Genomic DNA, 20,147 nt, shown 5'->3' on the forward strand with positions numbered 1-20,147 from the left:
GTTTCTGAGCTGCCATCTCTCTCTTCCACTCTCTCTACTTCCCTCACCTCTCTCTCGATCAACAGCACATGGACAAAAAACACAGACGGCGCCCCGCTACTGTTTTCTGTCGAAACCTGAGCCACCCAAACATCCACATTTCTTCCTCTCGCCCCTCATCGAGTCCTAGAATCGCAGACAATGGACTCAAACAGAGATTGACATGCCATGAAATTCGGTGCAAACTCGAGGGAAAACTCCGGTGAAATTCTACCGTTCACGGCCAAGGTAAGTCTCGGGGATACCTTTTTTCTCTTCCTTCTGGTGACCTGATGTGATTCCTGAGTCTGCATGCATGATTTGGTAGAGTTTTGGTGCAAATGCAACTAGGGAAACATTTCCCCAGTTTTTCTGCGAGGGGACTTGTGATCTTCTAGGCAGATTTTAGGCATCATTATCCAAAAAGGCGTTTGACATCAGATCCATCATAACCTCTCAGACCAGCACGAATTCACGACCCTGGTGCTCGGGCTCCCTCGCCAGCCAACGCTGGCCTTGCTCCATCGGGCGATCCGACCCTGTTCCACCCACGATCCCTCCAGTAATTCATCCCGCTGGAGTTGCTCTCACGAACCCAAAATCAAGCAGCTTTGGCGGTCAAGAAAAAGGAAGTGCATGCTTTAGGTTATAGCGTTGGCTTCTTCAACGAGCTTCAATCCCACTCCGCCATCCTTCCCCTTCAACCTCTTTTTACCCGACAAAAACTCGACCTCCAATCCCTCAAGTTCCAATCCATAAACCTTTCTGCCCCATCATATCAGATACCAAAAGACGCCTTTCTAAAACCCAAATCCAAATTCAAACGAACTCCAAATCTTTCGAACAAGAAGTTGTGGGTTCATGCGTCGGATGATAGAGACAGATCCATCGGGTCACGTAGGAGAGAGAGAGAAATCAATTTGAAGCAAAGAATGGGTTGGGTTCGAAGGACGATGGAAATTGACGAAGCCGTTTTTGGTTTAGTGATTAGAAAATGTAGCAGAGCCGTTTCAATTTGAAGCATGCTTCCAAACGATGGAGATGAATGCTTCAAAAATGGTTTCTCAAAAAGATTGAATCTTTTTCTTATTTGTGTACTTGGAGGATCTGGAAGGAGAATAGGGATGAATGTTGGTGCAGTGGTGTTGGTTAGTGTTGAGCGGGAGTGGACGGGATAGCTACGATCCTACTCTGATGCAAGGGGATGAACGAGTGAGAGAGATTCCAGTTTGAGTAGTAAGGACAAGGCTTGTCATTTTGTAAAAATGATGAGGGTGTTATTGGACTTTAGAAAGTTTCATTAAAAATGCACTGTAGCTCTACATGCTTTGAAAAAAAAGCAAGTTTTCTGATGATTTCAGCTACTAATCACCACAACTTCCAAAATAATCCGTTTTTTTTTTTTTAGTTTACCAAACACCTTCGACATAAAAACTTAAAAAATAAGCAGCTTTTTTTAAGCACCTCAATGTTAAACCAGGGCAAACTCTAGTGACTTATATAATATTTGCTTTCAGTTGTGCAATACCAATCAATAAATACCTTATTATGATGTTCCCAATACCAACCAATACATATCTTATCATGATGTTACCAATACATATCTTATTATCAGGTTTTAGGTCAACTCGTTAACGAGTTGATCATTATTAGATCACCTGTTAAGAATCAATTAATGAATCAGGTTATTATCAAGTCACCCGTTAAGAATATGTTAAGATAACGGGCATGACAAGTAAACAACACAAACACAACCCGTTTACCAGTATAGACATTATGCATGACAATTGTTTGCACCCAATAACCCTACACGACTCGTTAACAAGTCGGGCATTATCCGGTCACATGTAAGGACTCGTTAAGATAATGGATTTGAAACGATCAAATCCAACAAGATAATGAATATACCATAAAAAAGACACAAATACGTCCTGTTTATCAGATCTATCAACTCTACATAGTAGATGAGAAGACCTGGTCTGTAATTTGAGCAGTTGGACATTTTAGTATGAGGATTGAAAAAATAGACATCAAATTTAAGCTACTTTAGTCACCGTTGTCATTTATCCATTTAACTCTCACATGTGCAATTCATTTTTTTAGTGAGTGGGATTAATTCTCCCTTTGGAGCTGTGGTAAATGAGAAGATCTGCTCTTAATCTGAACAGTTGGACCTTTTAACAAGACGTATGAAAGAACGGACGTTAAATCATGGCATGATGTAGAAAATACGTTAAACCAATATAATAATACTTATAAACATAAGTATAATCATGGCATGATGTAGAAAACACATTAAACAAAGCATTAGTGGAAACTATAAATATATACAACACTTTAAACCAAAACTCACTCATTGGTACGTAGTACTGGTTTGGTATTGAAGTGAATTTATAAAAAGTGAGTATCAAAAAAAACTGAGCTCAAAAAGATATTTGGTAAACACTTAAAAACAGCTTATTTTCACAGTTTTGGGTGGAAAAAAAAACTGAAAACATGAAGCAGTAACAATGAGCTTATTCTCACAGCACAGCATAAACAATTTTTTTTTAAAGCACAGCAATACAAAACCAACCCTTAGCCCTGGTTTGGTACTGAGGTGATTTTAAAAAGGTGAGAATGAAAAAAAGTTGGGAGAGTTTTTTGTGTTTGGTAAACACCCCAAACCAACTTTTTTTCAAAGTTTAGGATGAAAAAAAAAGCCAAAAACCAGCTTATTTGAAAAACACGGGTGAATAGTAAATTCATTAATGAATTTTTCAATTTACCAACATTGCCCTCATTTCTCCTGCATTCCTCACACTTTCACTCTTGCAAGTCCCTCCACTCCAGGCAACCTCATGGGTTCTCATCTACCGCACCAACTCCTACAAGTGCCTCTGCTCCTTTATCAACAAAGTCGCCAAGAAGCTCGAGACCATGAAGACCGACTCATCCTCCGCTGCCAAAATTACCAAAAAGTCCAAGAACAAGAAGATCAACTGCGTCGAGAGCAGCCTCAAGGAATCTAGCCACGATTTGTTACTCTTCAAGTTCAAGTCTAGCGCCCTTATCGCCCTCGTCCTCTTCGTTGTCTTCAGACTGCTCAACTCGCTGTTCGAGGGGAAGGCAGTAGCGAAATTACCCTTCAAGCCCATTTAGGTTGGTGATGAAGATGAGCCACAGAGGGTTGCAAGGGGAGGATGCGACAGACTGTTCAATGGCGTTTTTGTACTTTATGTGCTCGATCAGTACTTAGACCAATTTGCAGAATTTCTTGGGCTTTTCTCCGCCGAGAAGCACTAGTTCCGGGTTGTTCCCCATACCGGACCCTAAAACTAATTGACGGGTTCACTACTCAGGACTCCACTCACTGCCTATTGGGTTTGTTCTAAATTTTAGTTATTTTCTTTTTAAATTATTGTTTGGTTGTGATTTGTTATTGTTGTTCTTTAATTAGTGTTCTAATTCTCTAATGACAATTAAGATTTGCTTTTATAATCATCGTTGGGTCTTCAAAAAGGGACAAATTTTACTCTTTGTTATCAATTTTATAAATAAAGTATATTTAGTAATTCATCTTTATTGGTTAAGAAAATTAAATTAATGGCACATCTAGTATTATACACTTTTTGGTCATTTCACACAGTCATAACTGTTTTACATAAAAGTTTACCAAACACTATAATATTGCTTTTTTTTTTCCAAAAACACTTTTACAAAAAAATTTACCAAACACTCTGCTATTTTATTTCAAAGCTACTTATTCTCACAATATAGTAAAAATAGTTTTTTTTTTCAAAGCATAACAACACCAAATCAGCCCAAGTCTTTATATGGATGACTTCATCCCACCTAATTTAAGCGGGGTTGTGTGATGACAGATTGAAATGACAGATGAAAATTTTGGGAGACGTGTGGTAAGAACCAGAAATCAAGGAACCATTCCTGTATGTACTTATCAACTTCCCTTCGACCGGCATTGGAGTTTTCATGGAACTTATCAACGATTTTACCCCACAAATCCTTTCTATTTTGATTGGTGCCGATGGCACCATCTTCACTAACAGAAATCCATGCCAAACATAAAGCAATATCTTCATCAAATGTCCAATTACGACCTTTAACATGCTCTTTTGCCATCTTGAAAATTTTGGAAATGAGAATAAATGGTAGAAAGAAAAATTGGAAGAATTGTAGGAGAAAAGTGAGTTTTGTGTGGATATTTGAACAAATACATAGGTATTTATCGTGTTTTTGGTTGAATTTTAAGTTAAATAATTTTTTAAAATCATTTTAGCCATTGGATTTAAATTTGGACAGTTAGATCTTTTTTTTTTACCGTTAGATTTGATTATATTCGATCTAAGCCGTTATATTCAATAAATATATAAATATAAATAAAAAATTTGAACGTGGACCGTTGGATTAACCAACGGTCCAATTAAATTGGCCTTTGGATGAACACAAGTAGCCGTTAGGCTACAGTAATGCTGACAACCCACTTTCCCAACCCACGTAGGTGGGCTTTCAGCAGGAAACAAAAGGGCGCGTGAGGCGCATGGGGCAAGTTGGGTTTTGGGGTGTGGGCTTCACAGCCCCTGTTTCAATCTCATTTGGTGGAGCCCAGTTTGCTTTGTGACCTAAAATGGGGCTGGTATTTGGCCTCAGAATAAGTTTTAGGTCATGGGTTGGAGTGGGTTTTGGGGGGGGGGGGGGTGGGTGGGGGAAAGGGAATTTTAGGTTATAAGCCATGGTTGGAGTTGGTCTTAGACCATCTCCAACCCTGACCTAAAACCTAAAAATATTTAGCCCAGAAAATTTAGCTTTTAACCCAAAAACAGCTTTTCTACTTCAACCCTTTTGGCCTAAAATATGAGCCCCAGATTATCAAAAAACGAATTAAGGCTAATTTTTTTAAAATTAACTTTAAAAAAAAATTATGTAGACTATCCTAAATTAATTTTATGAACATTTTAACCTAAAAATATTTAAATTCCGATAAATTTTGAAAAATCACTAAATCAATACATGAAAATCATGATAAACCACATAAACTTAAAAAAAAAAAGACAATTAATAAACCACATAAACTTTAAAAAAAAAACAATTAATAAACCACATAAACTTAATACAATCGAAAACTCATAAACTACATAAACCTAATAATGATATCCATCATCTTGACTTGGTGGTGGACTTGGGTGATAGTCTTGAGATGAATCATCATCTTGAAATATACTTCTTGTGGTATTCCTTCGTAAAATTTCTTTTTGCTTACCACGTAAGTATCTCTTCCTCTCTGGAGTGTATTTGTCGAGGTCCTCCATAATCAAATTAGTTTCGTACCTTTCTTGCTCCATATCCCCTTCTTGCTTCATAGCCAAAAACATTTGGGCCGATTCTTCTTGCTGACGACACTGATTTTCGTTCATTCTTGCCATTTCGCTAACAAATTGTGCACGTATCGGATCTTGGGACTTCCCTTTTCTCTTTGCTTCCTTTTGCTTATCTCTACCCGTGGGCCTTGGCAAAGAAGAAGTTGGGCTCATTTGGTCGATACCTTCATTGTCGGCAAAATTCACACGTTCATTGACATCATTTGGGGGTGGGGCTTCATTATGAAATAATCTTCCACATTGTTGATTTGCATCGGTTCTCCACCTCGGACAATCCTTGAGGATGTTCCAAGCATGATGCAACTTAAAAGCTTGATTTTTTGGTGTAGTTCTTGTCTTGTAAATTGTCATTGCTTTGTCACCCTATGCAACAAATATATAAAAATAATTAGTTGCAAAATACTATTATGTACATGACAAGTAAAATATCAACAAAGAAACTCACAATTTCTGAGGCGCCCCTTCCACTAGGCATGTCAACCATGGCTCTCTCTAAGCTTCCCTTCCACAAAGTGCACGCTTTGTTGATAATCTTCCACCGATCATAAACACCACCAACTTCCCTTCGACCGGCGTTGAAGTTTTCATGGAACTTATCAACGATTTTACCCCACAAATCCTTTCTATTTTGATTGGTGCCGACGGCACCATCTTCACTAACAGAAATCCATGCCAAACATAAAGCAATATCTTCATCAAAGGTCCAATTACGACCTCTAACATGCTCTTTTGCCATCTTGAAAATTTTGGAAATGAGAAGAAATGGTAGAAAGAAAAATTGGAAGAATTGTAGGAGAAAAGTGAGTTTTGTGTGGATGTTTGAACAATTACATAGGTATTTATAGAGTTTTTGGTGAATTTTAAGTTAAATAATTTTTTTTAAATTATTTTAGCCGTTGGATTTAAATTTGGACCGTTAGATCTTTTTTTTCACCGTTAGATTTGATTATATTCAATCTAAGTCGTTGGATTTAATACATATATAAATATAAAACTAAAAAAATTAAAATTTGAACGTGGACCGTTGGATTAACCAACGGCCCATTTAAATATGGTCGTTCGATCGAAAAAAATAGCCGTTAGGCTACTGATGCCTTCTGACAGCAGGGGACACCCCACGTGGGGTGGGGTCCCGTGGGAATCCGGCTCGCGCGTTGATGCGCGTTGGGCGATTGGCTCAAGTATCTGGGCTTCACAGCCCGTGTTTCACTCGCAACAGGTAGGGCCTATAATGACTTTTGGCCTAAAAACGGGCTGGTATTTGGCATTCTTTTGAGTTTTAAGTTTTAGGTTTTGTTTAGCACATGGGTTGGAGTGGGTTTTGGGGGGGGGGGAAATGAAAATTTTAGGTTTTAGGTCAGGGTTGGAGATGGTCCTATGAAGGCATATGATGGTTAAATTCATAAAATTAATGGAAATTGGATCTAAGGGATCATTCGGGGATTTAAAACGATGAATGGTCGTAGTGCGTCATAATCTTACGAAAAATAATAGAATAATAATAAAGGCAAAATGGTCCACCAGTTGACTTTCTGACCAGAGGAAGCCCTGCTAATATTCTATATATTGTGAAATTCTCATCGTCTGCTCGTGCATACAAATTTATTGGTTCATCCTTTTGCTCTCAATTTTATTTGTTTATATCTTGTTCTTTTTACACCTCACCTTCAATTATGGTTTTTTTTTTTTAGGTATCGATCAACACATTTCAATTTAGATGTTCACTTAAACATTTAGGTCATTTCGAGTATCCATCTAGATTATCCGAGTTAAATGTGTCATGAGTTAAACAAAAATAATAAATCAAAATGTGTAGATTATAAATTCAAATATTTAATTATAAGAGACATTGAATAAAATACACATTAAATATTCAAACAAAAACAATACATAAATTTGAATTAACGTACACATTAAATGATGAAATTAAATCAATATGATCACATATTCAAATCAAAATGCTACCAAAAGATGTAGGAAGTAAACAGTTAAGCGGATTATACATGTGCTATAAGTTTTTATTTGTAATTATGATAAAAAAAAGTTTTTATTTATAATTTATATTTCGCACTTAACTCAACGTAAATGTCATTCAGCCTGCCACGTGACACAATAGTTTTCCTTCAAGTTCTTTTCCATCCTATGTGGTGTTCTAAGAGTGACGTTCTTCAGATCGAGGAAATGGTTAGCATTTTCCATTGAATTAAAGTGAGATGGGCCTCGCTAAATCTAAGACCACAAGTAACGTGTAATAAAAAAATGTCTTTATAATATAAACATAGTATAGGGTGATGAAAATGTGCAAATATATATATATATATATAAGAAAAACTAATGAAAATAGTTTAAAAACTTTGAGTTTTAACGGGACAAAATAACGGGTCAAGTGAAGAGTACAAGGATTGACTTTTTAGTGTAAAAATGTGATTTTTTGTTAAAATAAACAGTACCATGAGCTTTTCGTTAAAGTTACCATATATATATATAAGTATCCGACTCCAAGGCCACAAGAGACCAAATCAACTAAGCATAAGTCTTGGCGAAAAACCAGAGGCTGGAGAGGGAAACAAGTTTCAGAGTGAAAATATATAGTTTTCTGGTGTGACCAAGCACCTAAACAATAATGGGGAGAAGCCCTTGTTGTGCAAAGGAGGGCATGAACAGAGGTGCTTGGACTGCCCATGAAGACAAAGTTCTCACTGAATACATCAAGCTCCATGGAGAAGGCAGATGGAGAAACCTTCCCAAAAATGCAGGTAACAGTTCAATCAAAATGCTAACTTAGAATCAATAGTAGCTTACCCTTTTTTCCGGTTACACTGAAGGGCTTCGAACTTGAACCTAGACTACTCTTACCAACTTTCACCGCTGGGCTAACCACAATGGCTTAATAGCAGCTTACTTTAGAGCAAGCCCATTGCTGGTTTTCTAAATTGTGCATGAAAATCATATAAATGTCTAATTAATTAGTACTTAATTATATAAGCAGGTTTAAACAGATGTGGGAAGAGCTGCAGGCTTAGGTGGTTGAATTATCTGAGGCCAGACATTAAGAGAGGTAACATATCTCCAGATGAAGAAGAGCTTATCATTAGGCTTCACAAGCTTTTGGGGAACCGGTAATTTTCTTTTGATTTTTTTTTATTTATGAAATTCTAGTAATTGGGTTCTTTATTTTGATTGATTTTTTTTTTTTTTTAATTTCAGATGGTCTCTAATAGCTGGTAGGCTTCCAGGGCGAACAGACAATGAAATAAAGAACTACTGGAACACAAATTTAGGTAAAAAAGTTCATGACCACCAACAACAAGGATCTGCTTCAGATCTCAAGCACCACAAAAATGGTGAACCAAATTCCAAGAAAGCAAAAATGATGGACATGGCAACACCATCATCCCATGTTGTCCGTACCAAAGCTGCTAAGTGTACCAAAGTTTTTATCAACCCACACCCACACAAAGTCCCACTTGGTCATAATCATCAACATTACACTGAGGAAACAAATGCAGGGGGACTAATGTTTGATGACAAGCCAGCAGCTATGGATGATGACCACATTAATAGGACACGGTCATTTTCTTCATTCTCTAATATCAATGCTGATCAAGAGAATTCAACCTCGGATTTTTTGGTGGATTTTGACATGGATGAGATTAGCTTAGCCAATCTTCTGAACTCGGATTTTCCGGAGATTAACCACGACGACTTGAATCATATTAGCAGTGACAATGTTATGTCACGTTGTGTAGATGAAACTGCTCAATTTTTTTCAGAAGGAATGCTGCAACATTGGAAGAATGGTGATAGCGACAATGGTGATGATCGAGTTCAAGTTCAGCCAAATTTTATTCTCAATTTCCATTCCTTCAATTCTTTTCTGGGTTCTGATCATCAAGGGGAAGAATGCCTTGGAGTTGGAAAGAGTAGTTGAATAATTTTTCCTAGTTATTGTATATTGTAATATTTTTTATGGTGTCATCTTGTCTCCATGCTGGTCATGTTGGATATTTACCATAATTATCAGTGGCAGTCCTACTTTTCCTTGATTTATATGATCAGAGAAATCGCTTTTGAGATGTGTTATTTTTCGATGGAATATGGCCTCATGTGTGGTGTGTTTCATATGTTGTCCTGCAGTGGAGCGAGAACCTTTTGATTTCTAAGTTGAACTTTAGGTATATGCTATGAAAAAGAGAAAGAAATGCACTGCTTCCCCTGGAGAAAATAGCAAGCTTGCTTAAAGTACATACAAATAAATTGACACAAATCTGGATTTTTATGATTTTTTATTTTGTTTCCGTCAATTATCACAGATTCTTCAGTGTAAGTTTTTTAATGAAAAAAATTTGAAGGAAAACAATTTAAAAAAATAAACAAAGAGTGGAATTTCATACAGAGTTCGTCCTTTCTTGTAAGTTTAATACTCTCAAAAGTAGGGGACCCAGCCCCTTATGATTGATAAGAGTCATCCACGTTAACATTTATTTATGTGGACCAACTTTGTGTAATTATGGAAGAGAAATACTATGGATATTCTTCTAAAAGTGAGATTTTCTATTAACTTTATGCTCCCTCATTTGTTTTGCATAAAGTTTTTATAATATTGACATGATAACTAACGATCAATTGTGAGACGACAGAGAGTTCATAAAAAATCTCACTTTCAAAAGTCGCCTTGGTATTTCCCATTATAGACATGATAATGCCCAGATCGATGAAACTCATGTTCAAGAAGTCAATTAATTGAAAAGATTAAAAAGTAGGATGAATTGTCAATTTATCCTTAAATTATTACCTAAGTGAAAATTAAGTCCTTAAATGATTTTTTCGAAATAATCAGTCATCAAACTAATAAAATCTGCCAATTACATCCATAATATTAAATTCAAAGCTATACTATTTAATTTTTCGTCAATTTAAGTCGCGTGACTAGCATGTGATACACTTTAGAGAGTAGATTGGTAGATTTTCATAGTTTAAGGACTTGTTTTTTTTCAAAGAAATAGTGTACAGAGTTAACTTTAAAGGGTAAATTAGACATTTGATTCGCAACTTATATGCAACATTGAGAGCATGTAGGCAAGAAAATGGCGGCAAGAGTCTCTAAAATATGTTATGTGATTACACTGACAAACAATTAGATAAAATAATTTTGAGTATAATATTAAGGATGAAATTAGCAATTTTTAATGAATTCTATGACTTATTTTATCAAAAAAATAATTTAGAGACCTAATTTCACTGAGATGATGATTTAGAGACTAAATCGACAGTTCACCCTAAAAAGTATGTGTGTGGCACAACATTCTTCATATCTTAAGTTTCAATTAATTTGACTTTTTCACTCCAATTAGCTTACGGGCATGCCCTATAAAAATCTATTAAGTTCTTGATTTCAAATTTTCAAGAGAAACGAGATTGTATTAGTCAAAAGAATTGGCAATAGCAATCTTAGAGGAACTAATTAAAAAGTGTATTTTCAAGCCTTTACAATCATAGAGGAGCTAAAAAGTGCTTCTTGTGCTTCCATTTAATTGAACCCAATTGTGAATATGGTTTTTTTGTTCTATATTAGTCATGTACAGTTAACCACAAGCTGGTAATCTAGTGGTAAAGAACGGATTGTGAGGCTTCCTTCAAATTAAAAATTGGAGGTCTCAGGTTCAAAACCTGCTGCTGGTGTGGAAGCTAAACTTGTGGCCAGGAGAAGGTTGAAATATTTTTGTAAGTCTTTTCAGCCCCTCAGAAGTAATGGATAAACGTGGCTTGCCACCCGTTGTTCCCTTTTTAGAAGTTTAAAAAGTCATGTACCATTAGAAATAAAAAGAGAAAGTTGAAATGTCTATGTAAGTCTTCCCAACCTCCCAGAATAGATGGATAACTGTGGCTTGCCATCCATTATTCCCTTTTTTAAAAGTTTAAAAAGTCATGTACCGTTAGAAATAAAGAGAGAAGTGTATATGTTCATGAAAAAAAAAAGAAAAAAAAAAAAGAGAAGAGAGGTGTAACAACAAATGACTGGTAAGTTTTTCTCTTCAGTTACCTACGTCTTGCATCAGTGTGCAAGGTTTAAAAATAGGTATACCATCCCTGTGAGCTATTTCTCTAATAGAGGAAAAAACTTTCTCTGTCGCAAAATATAAATTATTACATATCTATTTATTATCACGTGACTTGTTAGAGCATTTTTAAAAAAGATGTCAAATTTTAAACATTAAAATGATAATTGATAGCCTATGTGGCAATTTGACATTTTGTACAATATTTTGCTCCACCCAATATGTTAAATAATAATGTCATTTAATAAATTTTTTATCTTTTTGTGAAGCTCAATGATTAAGGCAATCAATCAAATATTTCAAAAACATAACAACATTTATTATATATTATATTAATCTATTAAAAAATCATTTAATGAATTTGACATCTGCTGTCAAATTTGACAGCAAAAGGTTTTGACTTCAAATGATTCAGCGCCACGTAAGAAATTGAAGGTTAAGTTGAAGAGAGTTTGCTATTATTTTTTACTGTTGTATGTCTACATGATAATTTTAACATTTTCTTTGAAGATGCTCTTTCGTTATAACTAACTAACATATCGTACCAAATGATTGAACATAACATTTCTCAAATCTAGCTTCTGTCTCTCTCTCTCAATAGTAAACACGTGTCTCGGTCAAATGATCTGCTATCAAGCGAGGCTGCTGGCCACAAATGATCGTTCAAATGGTCCCAATCCAACGAAGCCTCCCCACACTACTCCATCTGTAGCAGTAGTAGGCGAAGGTCCAACGTGTCAGCCCTTAAGGTGCTGCAAAGTGCTCATTGCCTTTAGGGTGGATTGGGGGGCCTATCGTGCCTCTACGTTGGGAATGTGCACAGAAGGGGTGATGTGACAATAATAAAGTGCTTATGATATATTAACCCAACGAGGGCATGCAAGCAGTGGTAGCCAGAAGGTTACGAAGGTCTAAACTATAAGCTTCATTTATTTGGGGTCGAAAGGCAATTTACTTCATTAGGCCAACATCTAACACTCTTTGTCAATGAAACAAAATGGGTTATTATACAAAATAGTGCTAATCTGAATAGCCCTTAAGATTTGCATGATCAATAAAAATGGTCTCTGATATTGAAAATCAATAGAAATTGTTCTGAGATTGTCCATCATCCATGATTTTGGTCATTCCGTTAAAAACTCTTTGAGCAATTTTCAAAGCTTTGTAGCTCAATCGTTTATTAACCAAAATCAACCCATAATATATTAAAATGAAGATAGGAAATATCTATTTGGAAGCTCAATGATTGCCGGAGATGGCCGGAAAATAGCCTGAAATGTGACTAATTCGCGGGAAAACTGGAAAACTTGTTGGAAACTGGGTAAACTTTAAACGTTCATAAGTTCTTCAATACTCAACGAAATCAAGTGATTCAAAAACGAAAATCATACTTCTTGACGCGACAAAGAGAATGTTACCTTTTTTGAAGGCTAACTCACAGTGGTTTGGTCGGAAAAAGGCTCGAAAGTGGCTAACCATTTTCGAGCAGTTTTCCAGCCAAACCACGATGCGTTAGCGTAAAAAAGATGTCATTCTCTTCGTCTCGTCGAGAAGTATGATTTTTGTTTTTGAATCACTCGATTTCGTTGAGTATTGAAGAAGTTATGAATGTTTAAAGTTTACCCAATTTCTGGCGAGTTTTCCAGTTGTCCCGCGTACCAGTCACCTTTCAGGCTATTTTCTAGCCATCTCCAACAATCATTGGGCTTCCAAATAGGTATAATCTTGTTCTACACTTCTTATCTTCATTTTGATATATTATGGGTCGAATTTGGTTAAGAATCGATTGAGTTACGAAGTTTTGAAAATTGCCCAAAGAGTTTTTAACTGAATGATCAAAATCATGGATGGTGAACAATATCAGGGACCATTTCTATTGATTTTCAATCTCATGGACCATTTCTATTGATTTTCAATCTCAAGAACCATTTCTATTAATTATGCAAATCTCAGGAACTATTTGTATAATAAGCCAAACAAAATCAATAAAACTGTTTGGGAGGTAGATGATATAAGCACTTTAGCTAGCGTACCACATCCATCCACTGGCGAAGGCAAATTAGGACTAGAGTAGTCCTAGGCCTACCCTCACTTGTAAAAATAATTACACCTTACTTTGCAACCCTTCTCAACACGTGAAACAAATCCAATCATTGTCTATTTTTAATCTAACAAATTCCATCCCAAAATTAAGTATAATATTTTGAATCGTCATTTATCACAAATCAATAACATTCAAATTAAACTCATCATTCACTTTTAATTAACAAAAATTGTTTTTCACTTATGCAATGTCAGAGCTATTTCCCTATTTCCCTATTCTTCTTGAATTTCATATATTTAACCATTTCAAATTCCAAATTTATTGAATAAAGAACAATAAGGTTTGTAAAACTCTATTATCCTCTATAAAACATTTGTTTCTATTCTATCCTACCTCTTACTTTGAGTTTTAGGGTTTGCAAATTTTTAGTAATTCTCTCTATTGAGTTTAATAATTCTTTCAATAGTATAGATGACATCATGCGCAATGGTCTCAAAATATGAAATTTATATTATCTATGGATATGTTAATTTTGACTATTTAATTATTTGGATATATATTATGATGTTTTGCATTTGTAATTTTATAATCACTCATTTTTTCTTCTTCTGTACTTGTGTGAGGCCCCTCCTCACAAGAAATCCTAACTCCGCCACTGCATCCATCCATGCACTAACAAGTTGGAGCACAAGAAAAGTCTAAATTTCATTATTGTTATATGATTGATGTACCATTAACCATTATTGTGTACTGTCATATTAGTATCATCTAATGGTAGAAGATAGAAAATCAAATGTGGATCATGTGACAATAATAAATACTAGTAGAATTTAAACACGACGTATACTTTATAATATTTATTCAATTGAAATTATCTTTAAGATCTCTCCAGGATTAGTCTGGACAAAAAATTATTCTTAAACCCAAATTACAAACATCATACTTATGAAAAGTGATGGAAGTTATTGAGAGAGAGAGAGAGAGAGAGAGAGAGAGAGAGAGAGAGAGAGAGAAATGCGAGAATGAGTACTGTGAACTGGTTTGAAGCAAGCTGGTGATTAAATTAGCATGCATATTATTTTTATTTCATATAATACATTAAAGTTCAAAATTGCTGAATGAGATAAAAATATAATAATTGACAAATTAGCAGAATTCGAGACCACAATTACGGGAGAAATGCTAGTCCTAACATATCTTGCTGTCCCCTCGATCACACAGATTTGGTGTTCTATGGCATTAGGTAGTAGGTACGTGTTTTCTCTCCATGAGAGAGAGAGAGAGACTTCCAAGTTCCATCCATAGAGAAATTTTTAGTTGTGACGGAAACACGGATGATACATCACGTGTTTTTATATAAATGATGAAAAATTTTAATTTTTAAGTTATTAATCTTTTAACACATATAACTCACCATTTATATAAAGATAAGTAATGTATTATCTCGTGTGATGATCACACTAAAAAATCTCTCTCATCGATGAATCATTTCTTGATCTTTCACACCTAAATTATATGGCATTAAAGTCGCCAGCCATGAGCCTTGCTTCTTTCGTGGTTTACTTCTTTATCTCATACAGCTCTTTTATTTTTATTTTTCATCACCAGAGACTTTTAGCACAAAGATTTCGACAGATACTAATATAATATTTTAAGTATAAAGGACGAAATTTTCTCCATTATTTCCAGGACATTGCTTTTGGACTTCACTATAGTCTGTGAGATTTATATAGCACATAATTTTGGTTTCTAAAATTTAAAATCAATAGAAGTGGTTTCTGAGATTATCCACCATCTATTATTTTGGTCATTCCATTAAAAAACTCCATTCTGTTGAGGGTATAACACATAACTTTGATCCATGAGATTTGCAAAACACATAATTTTGATCCATGAGTTTTGCATAACACATAACTTTGGTTTCAGAGATTGTCCACCATCCATCATTTTGGTCATTCTATTAAAAAGCTTAGTGATCACTTAATGGAGTTTTTTTAATGGAATGACCAAAATTATGGATGGTGGACAATCTCAGGAACCACTTCTATTGATTGTAAATCTCAATGACTAAAATTATGTGTTATGCAAATCTCAGAAACCATTTTGGCTAAAAAGCCTTGATTATATTCAACACGATGTACGTTAAGTTTTTTGCTAATCTCAACCACTTAATCTAAAAACAATATCGGATATGATCGTTAGTTTAATTTTATACAACTTCCTTATATTTTAAGCTTCAGTGTGCTACCTACTCCACTAAGTTCCATGCTAATTAACATTTCTGTCTAATATTCTTTGTAGCATGCACAATGTTTGTATGTTCTCTTCTATAGTTTTCTGTTGCCAGTTTATGTGTTTGAAAGTTTGTGGATTGAATTAATTCTCAAAGAACAATATTTTGGACAATGTTTGTATGTTCCCTTCTTTTAATATATATATATAATTTATATTTGAGAATCTTACTGAATCCGATCTGATGTAAAGTTGTCAGCTCGTGTTATTTTCTTCAATTGAAGCAATGTGATCTTCATGATGACAAGCAACAAAAACTTAACTAATATATTTTTTTGGTCTTACTGATTAATATATAGTAGCGAGATATAGCACTGTATGCAGGGTAAATTTTAATATATCACATCACATAGGCACCTCAATCTTTTTTGTTCATGTTGTTTGTTTGTCAATTTGTAGCGTAAGCTTGTACAAAGGATAATACATTACTCATTTTTTTAAAAGGAGGAAACTCCTCTTTTCCCATTAAACATTCAATATTCAATTGATTTGGAGATCATTTTGCCATCTTTACGATGATGAGCTGTCAATTTATTTGATTTATATGGATGACTAAACAATTTTTAAACCAAATGAATATTTCTAGAAATGATTTGTAAATGATACTAAAGAGAATGAATTGTTCTGATTACCCTTATTGTACGGTTAAATAATGTCACAGTCACAGTAGTAGGGAATAAGGATTTCCTCCTCCAAGAAAATAAGGAAAGCATTGTCCTTGTACAAATATATCATTCCTCATTTACCCACTTTCATACGGTAAGTGAACTGCTCAAGTCTATGCTCCAAGTCCAAACGCACCAAGCCAAAAAAATGACCTATATATGGAGGAGCTATGGTTTTTACTGAAAATTAATAGACAGTGAAGAAAGTACTGATCGACATCCATTTTCTTTTACCAATTCTGGAGGAATATTATTGATTGATTATGCGTGTTCAGATCTCTCACCATTCTCAAACATTCCCTTCAGTTGATTTATATATCTGTCTGTGGAGGAGACTTTTCAAGCACGCCAGAAACCCTAGAATGCTATTTCTAGCCAGTATCAAGTTTTAATGGATCAGCGAAAGGGAAATAACGATAACCAAGCGGAACAAAATATGAAACCAGGGTAAATATTCCATGACTTTTCAACAGCTTTAAGACAAAAAGAAAGGATGTGGCGAAATAGGAATATATAGGGTATAGGAGGGGAGGGCTACCTTACAATAATTTGACTAGAAGGCATAATCTTACTTACTTAGTGCAAGTATTAAGACTTTTCGGTTTCGATTAAATTTTGGTATACCTACTGCCAACTAATGGCATGTTCGAGAGTGATTATAGGATGCTTTTGACAATGTTTGAATGAAAAAAATAAAATGCGGTCATGACCAAAGTGCTTGCGAGCTGAACTGCTTCATACAAAAGCACTCCCTAACACTCCCAAAAAACTATTGAAGTCAGATTGGGTATTCAACTCAATCAATTTGCACAAATTACACCCGTAATTTCATTTCACTTTAAACCCCAATAAGTCACTTTATAAATTTTTCCAGCTAGAATACATTTTTGTTAGTGATGGATTGACTTGGTGGTTAGGGCTTTCTTTTTCAACCTATTGCGTTCTAGGTTTGATCTCTCCCTCCTCTCTAAATACAAGTGATCGAAAGTGTTAATATTTTTGCATGTGATCCAATATCCTAGTGAATAGGGTGTTGGATTTTCACTGATGTATCTCAAGTTTGAAACTCCATCTTCTCCTAAATTAAATTGTAATATTTTCGAACCCTCCACACTTAATAATAATAGAATATAAAAAATGGAATGGTACAACCGTTATTAAGAAAAGAAGAGTTTTGACAATGATATTAGTAGTGTCAAAAACGCTTTAATGGGGCAAGGCCTGGGTCCAGATTTTGTTATGCATTTTACAAGCCCTGATAAATTAAAGCCCAATTAATTTTTTCACTTGTTATTGTTTTGGACATCCAAACAAGGGGCCGGGCAATTAGGTTTGGTGTTTCTTGGATTGGTTCAAGAAGTCTAAACAGTTCAGGTTTATCTTTTCCACCAAGAACAAGTAATCCCAGTCCGTGTTGTTTGAGTTTAAAACTGATTAGATCTCTATATAAAGGCCTTTCATGGGGCATTCTACCTTCTAAATTGAAATGCAGTACAGTTTTCCGGTGGCTTCAATCCTAAACTTTCAGAAATCTGAAGTTGTTATCTTCATCAGCAACATCTATTTCTCAGGCGAACTCGAAACCAACATTAAGCTAGAAGCTCGACGAGGAGAGAAAAAAAACTACCCCTCTACTTCTTTCATGATCGGTTGCTCGAAGCAATATCAGGTTCTTGTTATTGTTGGGGAACCTGGATGTGGAAAAACTACAGAAATCCCTCAATACCTACATGAGGCCGGGTACACAATGGATGGAAAGAAAAAGATTGGAATCTCACTGCCACGTGGAATCGCTCATGTCATGCCAGATGTTGCCGCCAAAGTTGCTGAGGAGATGGGAGTCCAGCTTGGACATGAGGTAGGCTATTCCAACCCTAATAATTTGGGTCATACTAATGTTTTGATCAAATTAAATACATGACGGATGGGATTTTAGTGCGTCAAATATTTGAGAGGGAAGCAAATTTGGAGAGCTACAGTGTGGCGATGGTGGATGAGGCACAAGAGAGAACGCTCTCAACTGATATTTACTTAGAATACTTAGAAATATTACTCGACTAAAATCGTCCGCTTTTAAGCTGTTAATCAAGTGTCATAGATGCTCAAAAAAATTGTGACTTTTTCGATTCTAACCCGATTTTCCAAATTCCCCGACGAAGGGGGCGTAATCAGATACAATACATGCATACCCTGGAAGATGGCTATGAATTGGTGGATTTAGTAGTTACACAAACCCTGGTACTTCATGTGATGGAAGCACCTGGTGACATATTGGTATTTTTGCCTGGTCAACAAGAAATCGAAACCTTTGACCATTCGTTGAAGCAAATAATTATTGCTCATGGTCATACCCAGTTGATTACATGCCCCATTAGTGCAGAAGTTTTGGAGCCAACACCTCAAGGGGTTAGGAAGGTTGTACTTGCAACAAGCCCGGCTGAAATTTCATGGCTAATGTTGAACAGTATTCAGTATTTCATTGACTCTGGTCTTTGCAAGATGAAGTCTTATGATCTGATGGCCGGGAAGGAGTTGGATCGAATGAGTCCCGTCTCGAAGGCGGAGGCAACGCAGAGGGCAGAGCTAGGGCTAGCGGGATCTACGTGCTACAGGTTGTACACTAATAATTTTTACGAGGGTTTACAAGAGAACACCACACCAGAAGTACTAAGGAGAAACCTTGTAAATGTTGTTCTTGTGCTTAATTAAGAGACTAGGGTTTGGTGATGTATTTAGATATGGGTTTGTGGATCCTCCAGCTCCTGAAGCATTGGCACAAGCTCTGCAGCAGTTGATTAGGAGGGGAGTTTTAGATAATGATCTGGGTGAGTTGACTCAAGTTGGTAACCAGATGGCAGACACAGTTTCATTATCCATGTGATGGAAAATAGAAAAACATGTTGATTCATAAATATTAATAGTTATGAAGCTTTGCTTTTCAATTTTCAATTTTATTCTTGTAGAATCTATCTTTAATTTACTTAGTCCAACTACTTATATGCACATGATTGTAGAATCCATCTTTAATTTGCTTAGCCTAACTACTTATATGCACATATAGGGTGTGGTAAATGTCTAACACGTGGACAACACAAATCGGGTGTGGCCGTTCGGCTTCAAACATTTGACAATGCTCTGATACCATGAAGAAAGTTGAGATTCCACCATAAAACCAAGTGACAGTATGGGGAATACCCCAATTACTTTTTAACACATGCAAAGTTCCTTCTTTCCCAAATGTAGGATTAATACTCTCAACCACTTAACTAAAGAGTTTGTGTTATATAAATTTGTAGGCTAAATTGCACAACTCAATGTTGCTCTTGTGGTGAAAAACTTGATAGTAATATGTTTTTGGTTGTGTTTCTTAGCTGTCTCAGTCCAAATCGAACATTCCATCCAAAATCCTTCCAAGTCACACAAATACATGCATCGCTTTGCAAATTTGATTCAAGTGTAAAGCATGTTTCAATCAACCAATTCCTTAAAAAACCTTTTCACCATTGTATATGACGCATACATGACAAAGTTAAACATTTTAGATAAAAAGTTCGAATTAAACTGAGATTGATAATAGACTTATCAAATATATATTATTAAGAATTTTTTCACCACATAAGTAGCATTGATGTAACACACCACATATATAGATGATTTGTCCAAATTGGCGTAATAATTTCTTATTTCTTAT

At 35.4% G+C, this 20,147-nt stretch overlaps 2 protein-coding genes and 1 pseudogene across 2 annotated transcripts; 2 read left to right on the forward strand and 1 right to left on the reverse strand.

Moving 5' to 3' along the window:
- The first annotated feature begins 2,775 nt into the window (after positions 1-2,775).
- Positions 2,776-3,519, forward strand: LOC103406945 (uncharacterized; annotated as a pseudogene).
- A 1,640-nt stretch (positions 3,520-5,159) lies between these two features.
- On the reverse strand, positions 5,160-6,231 carry LOC139190743 (uncharacterized). The gene is made up of 2 exons (XM_070811216.1): positions 5,842-6,231; positions 5,160-5,759 (listed from the first exon to the last, which is right to left on the reverse strand). Exons 1-2 carry the CDS (start codon positions 6,130-6,132, stop codon positions 5,160-5,162), a joined length of 891 nt encoding a protein of 296 aa, XP_070667317.1. The 5' UTR covers positions 6,133-6,231.
- A 1,670-nt stretch (positions 6,232-7,901) lies between these two features.
- LOC114819622 (transcription factor MYB1-like) lies at positions 7,902-9,472 on the forward strand. Its single transcript, XM_029088911.2, has 3 exons — positions 7,902-8,152; positions 8,386-8,515; positions 8,604-9,472. Exons 1-3 carry the CDS (start codon positions 8,020-8,022, stop codon positions 9,325-9,327), a joined length of 987 nt encoding a protein of 328 aa, XP_028944744.1. The 5' UTR covers positions 7,902-8,019; the 3' UTR covers positions 9,328-9,472.
- The last annotated feature ends 10,675 nt before the right edge of the window (positions 9,473-20,147 follow it).

Source organism: Malus domestica, chromosome 02, assembly GCF_042453785.1.
Source record: "Malus domestica chromosome 02, GDT2T_hap1".
Lineage (NCBI taxonomy): Eukaryota > Viridiplantae > Streptophyta > Magnoliopsida > Rosales > Rosaceae > Malus > Malus domestica.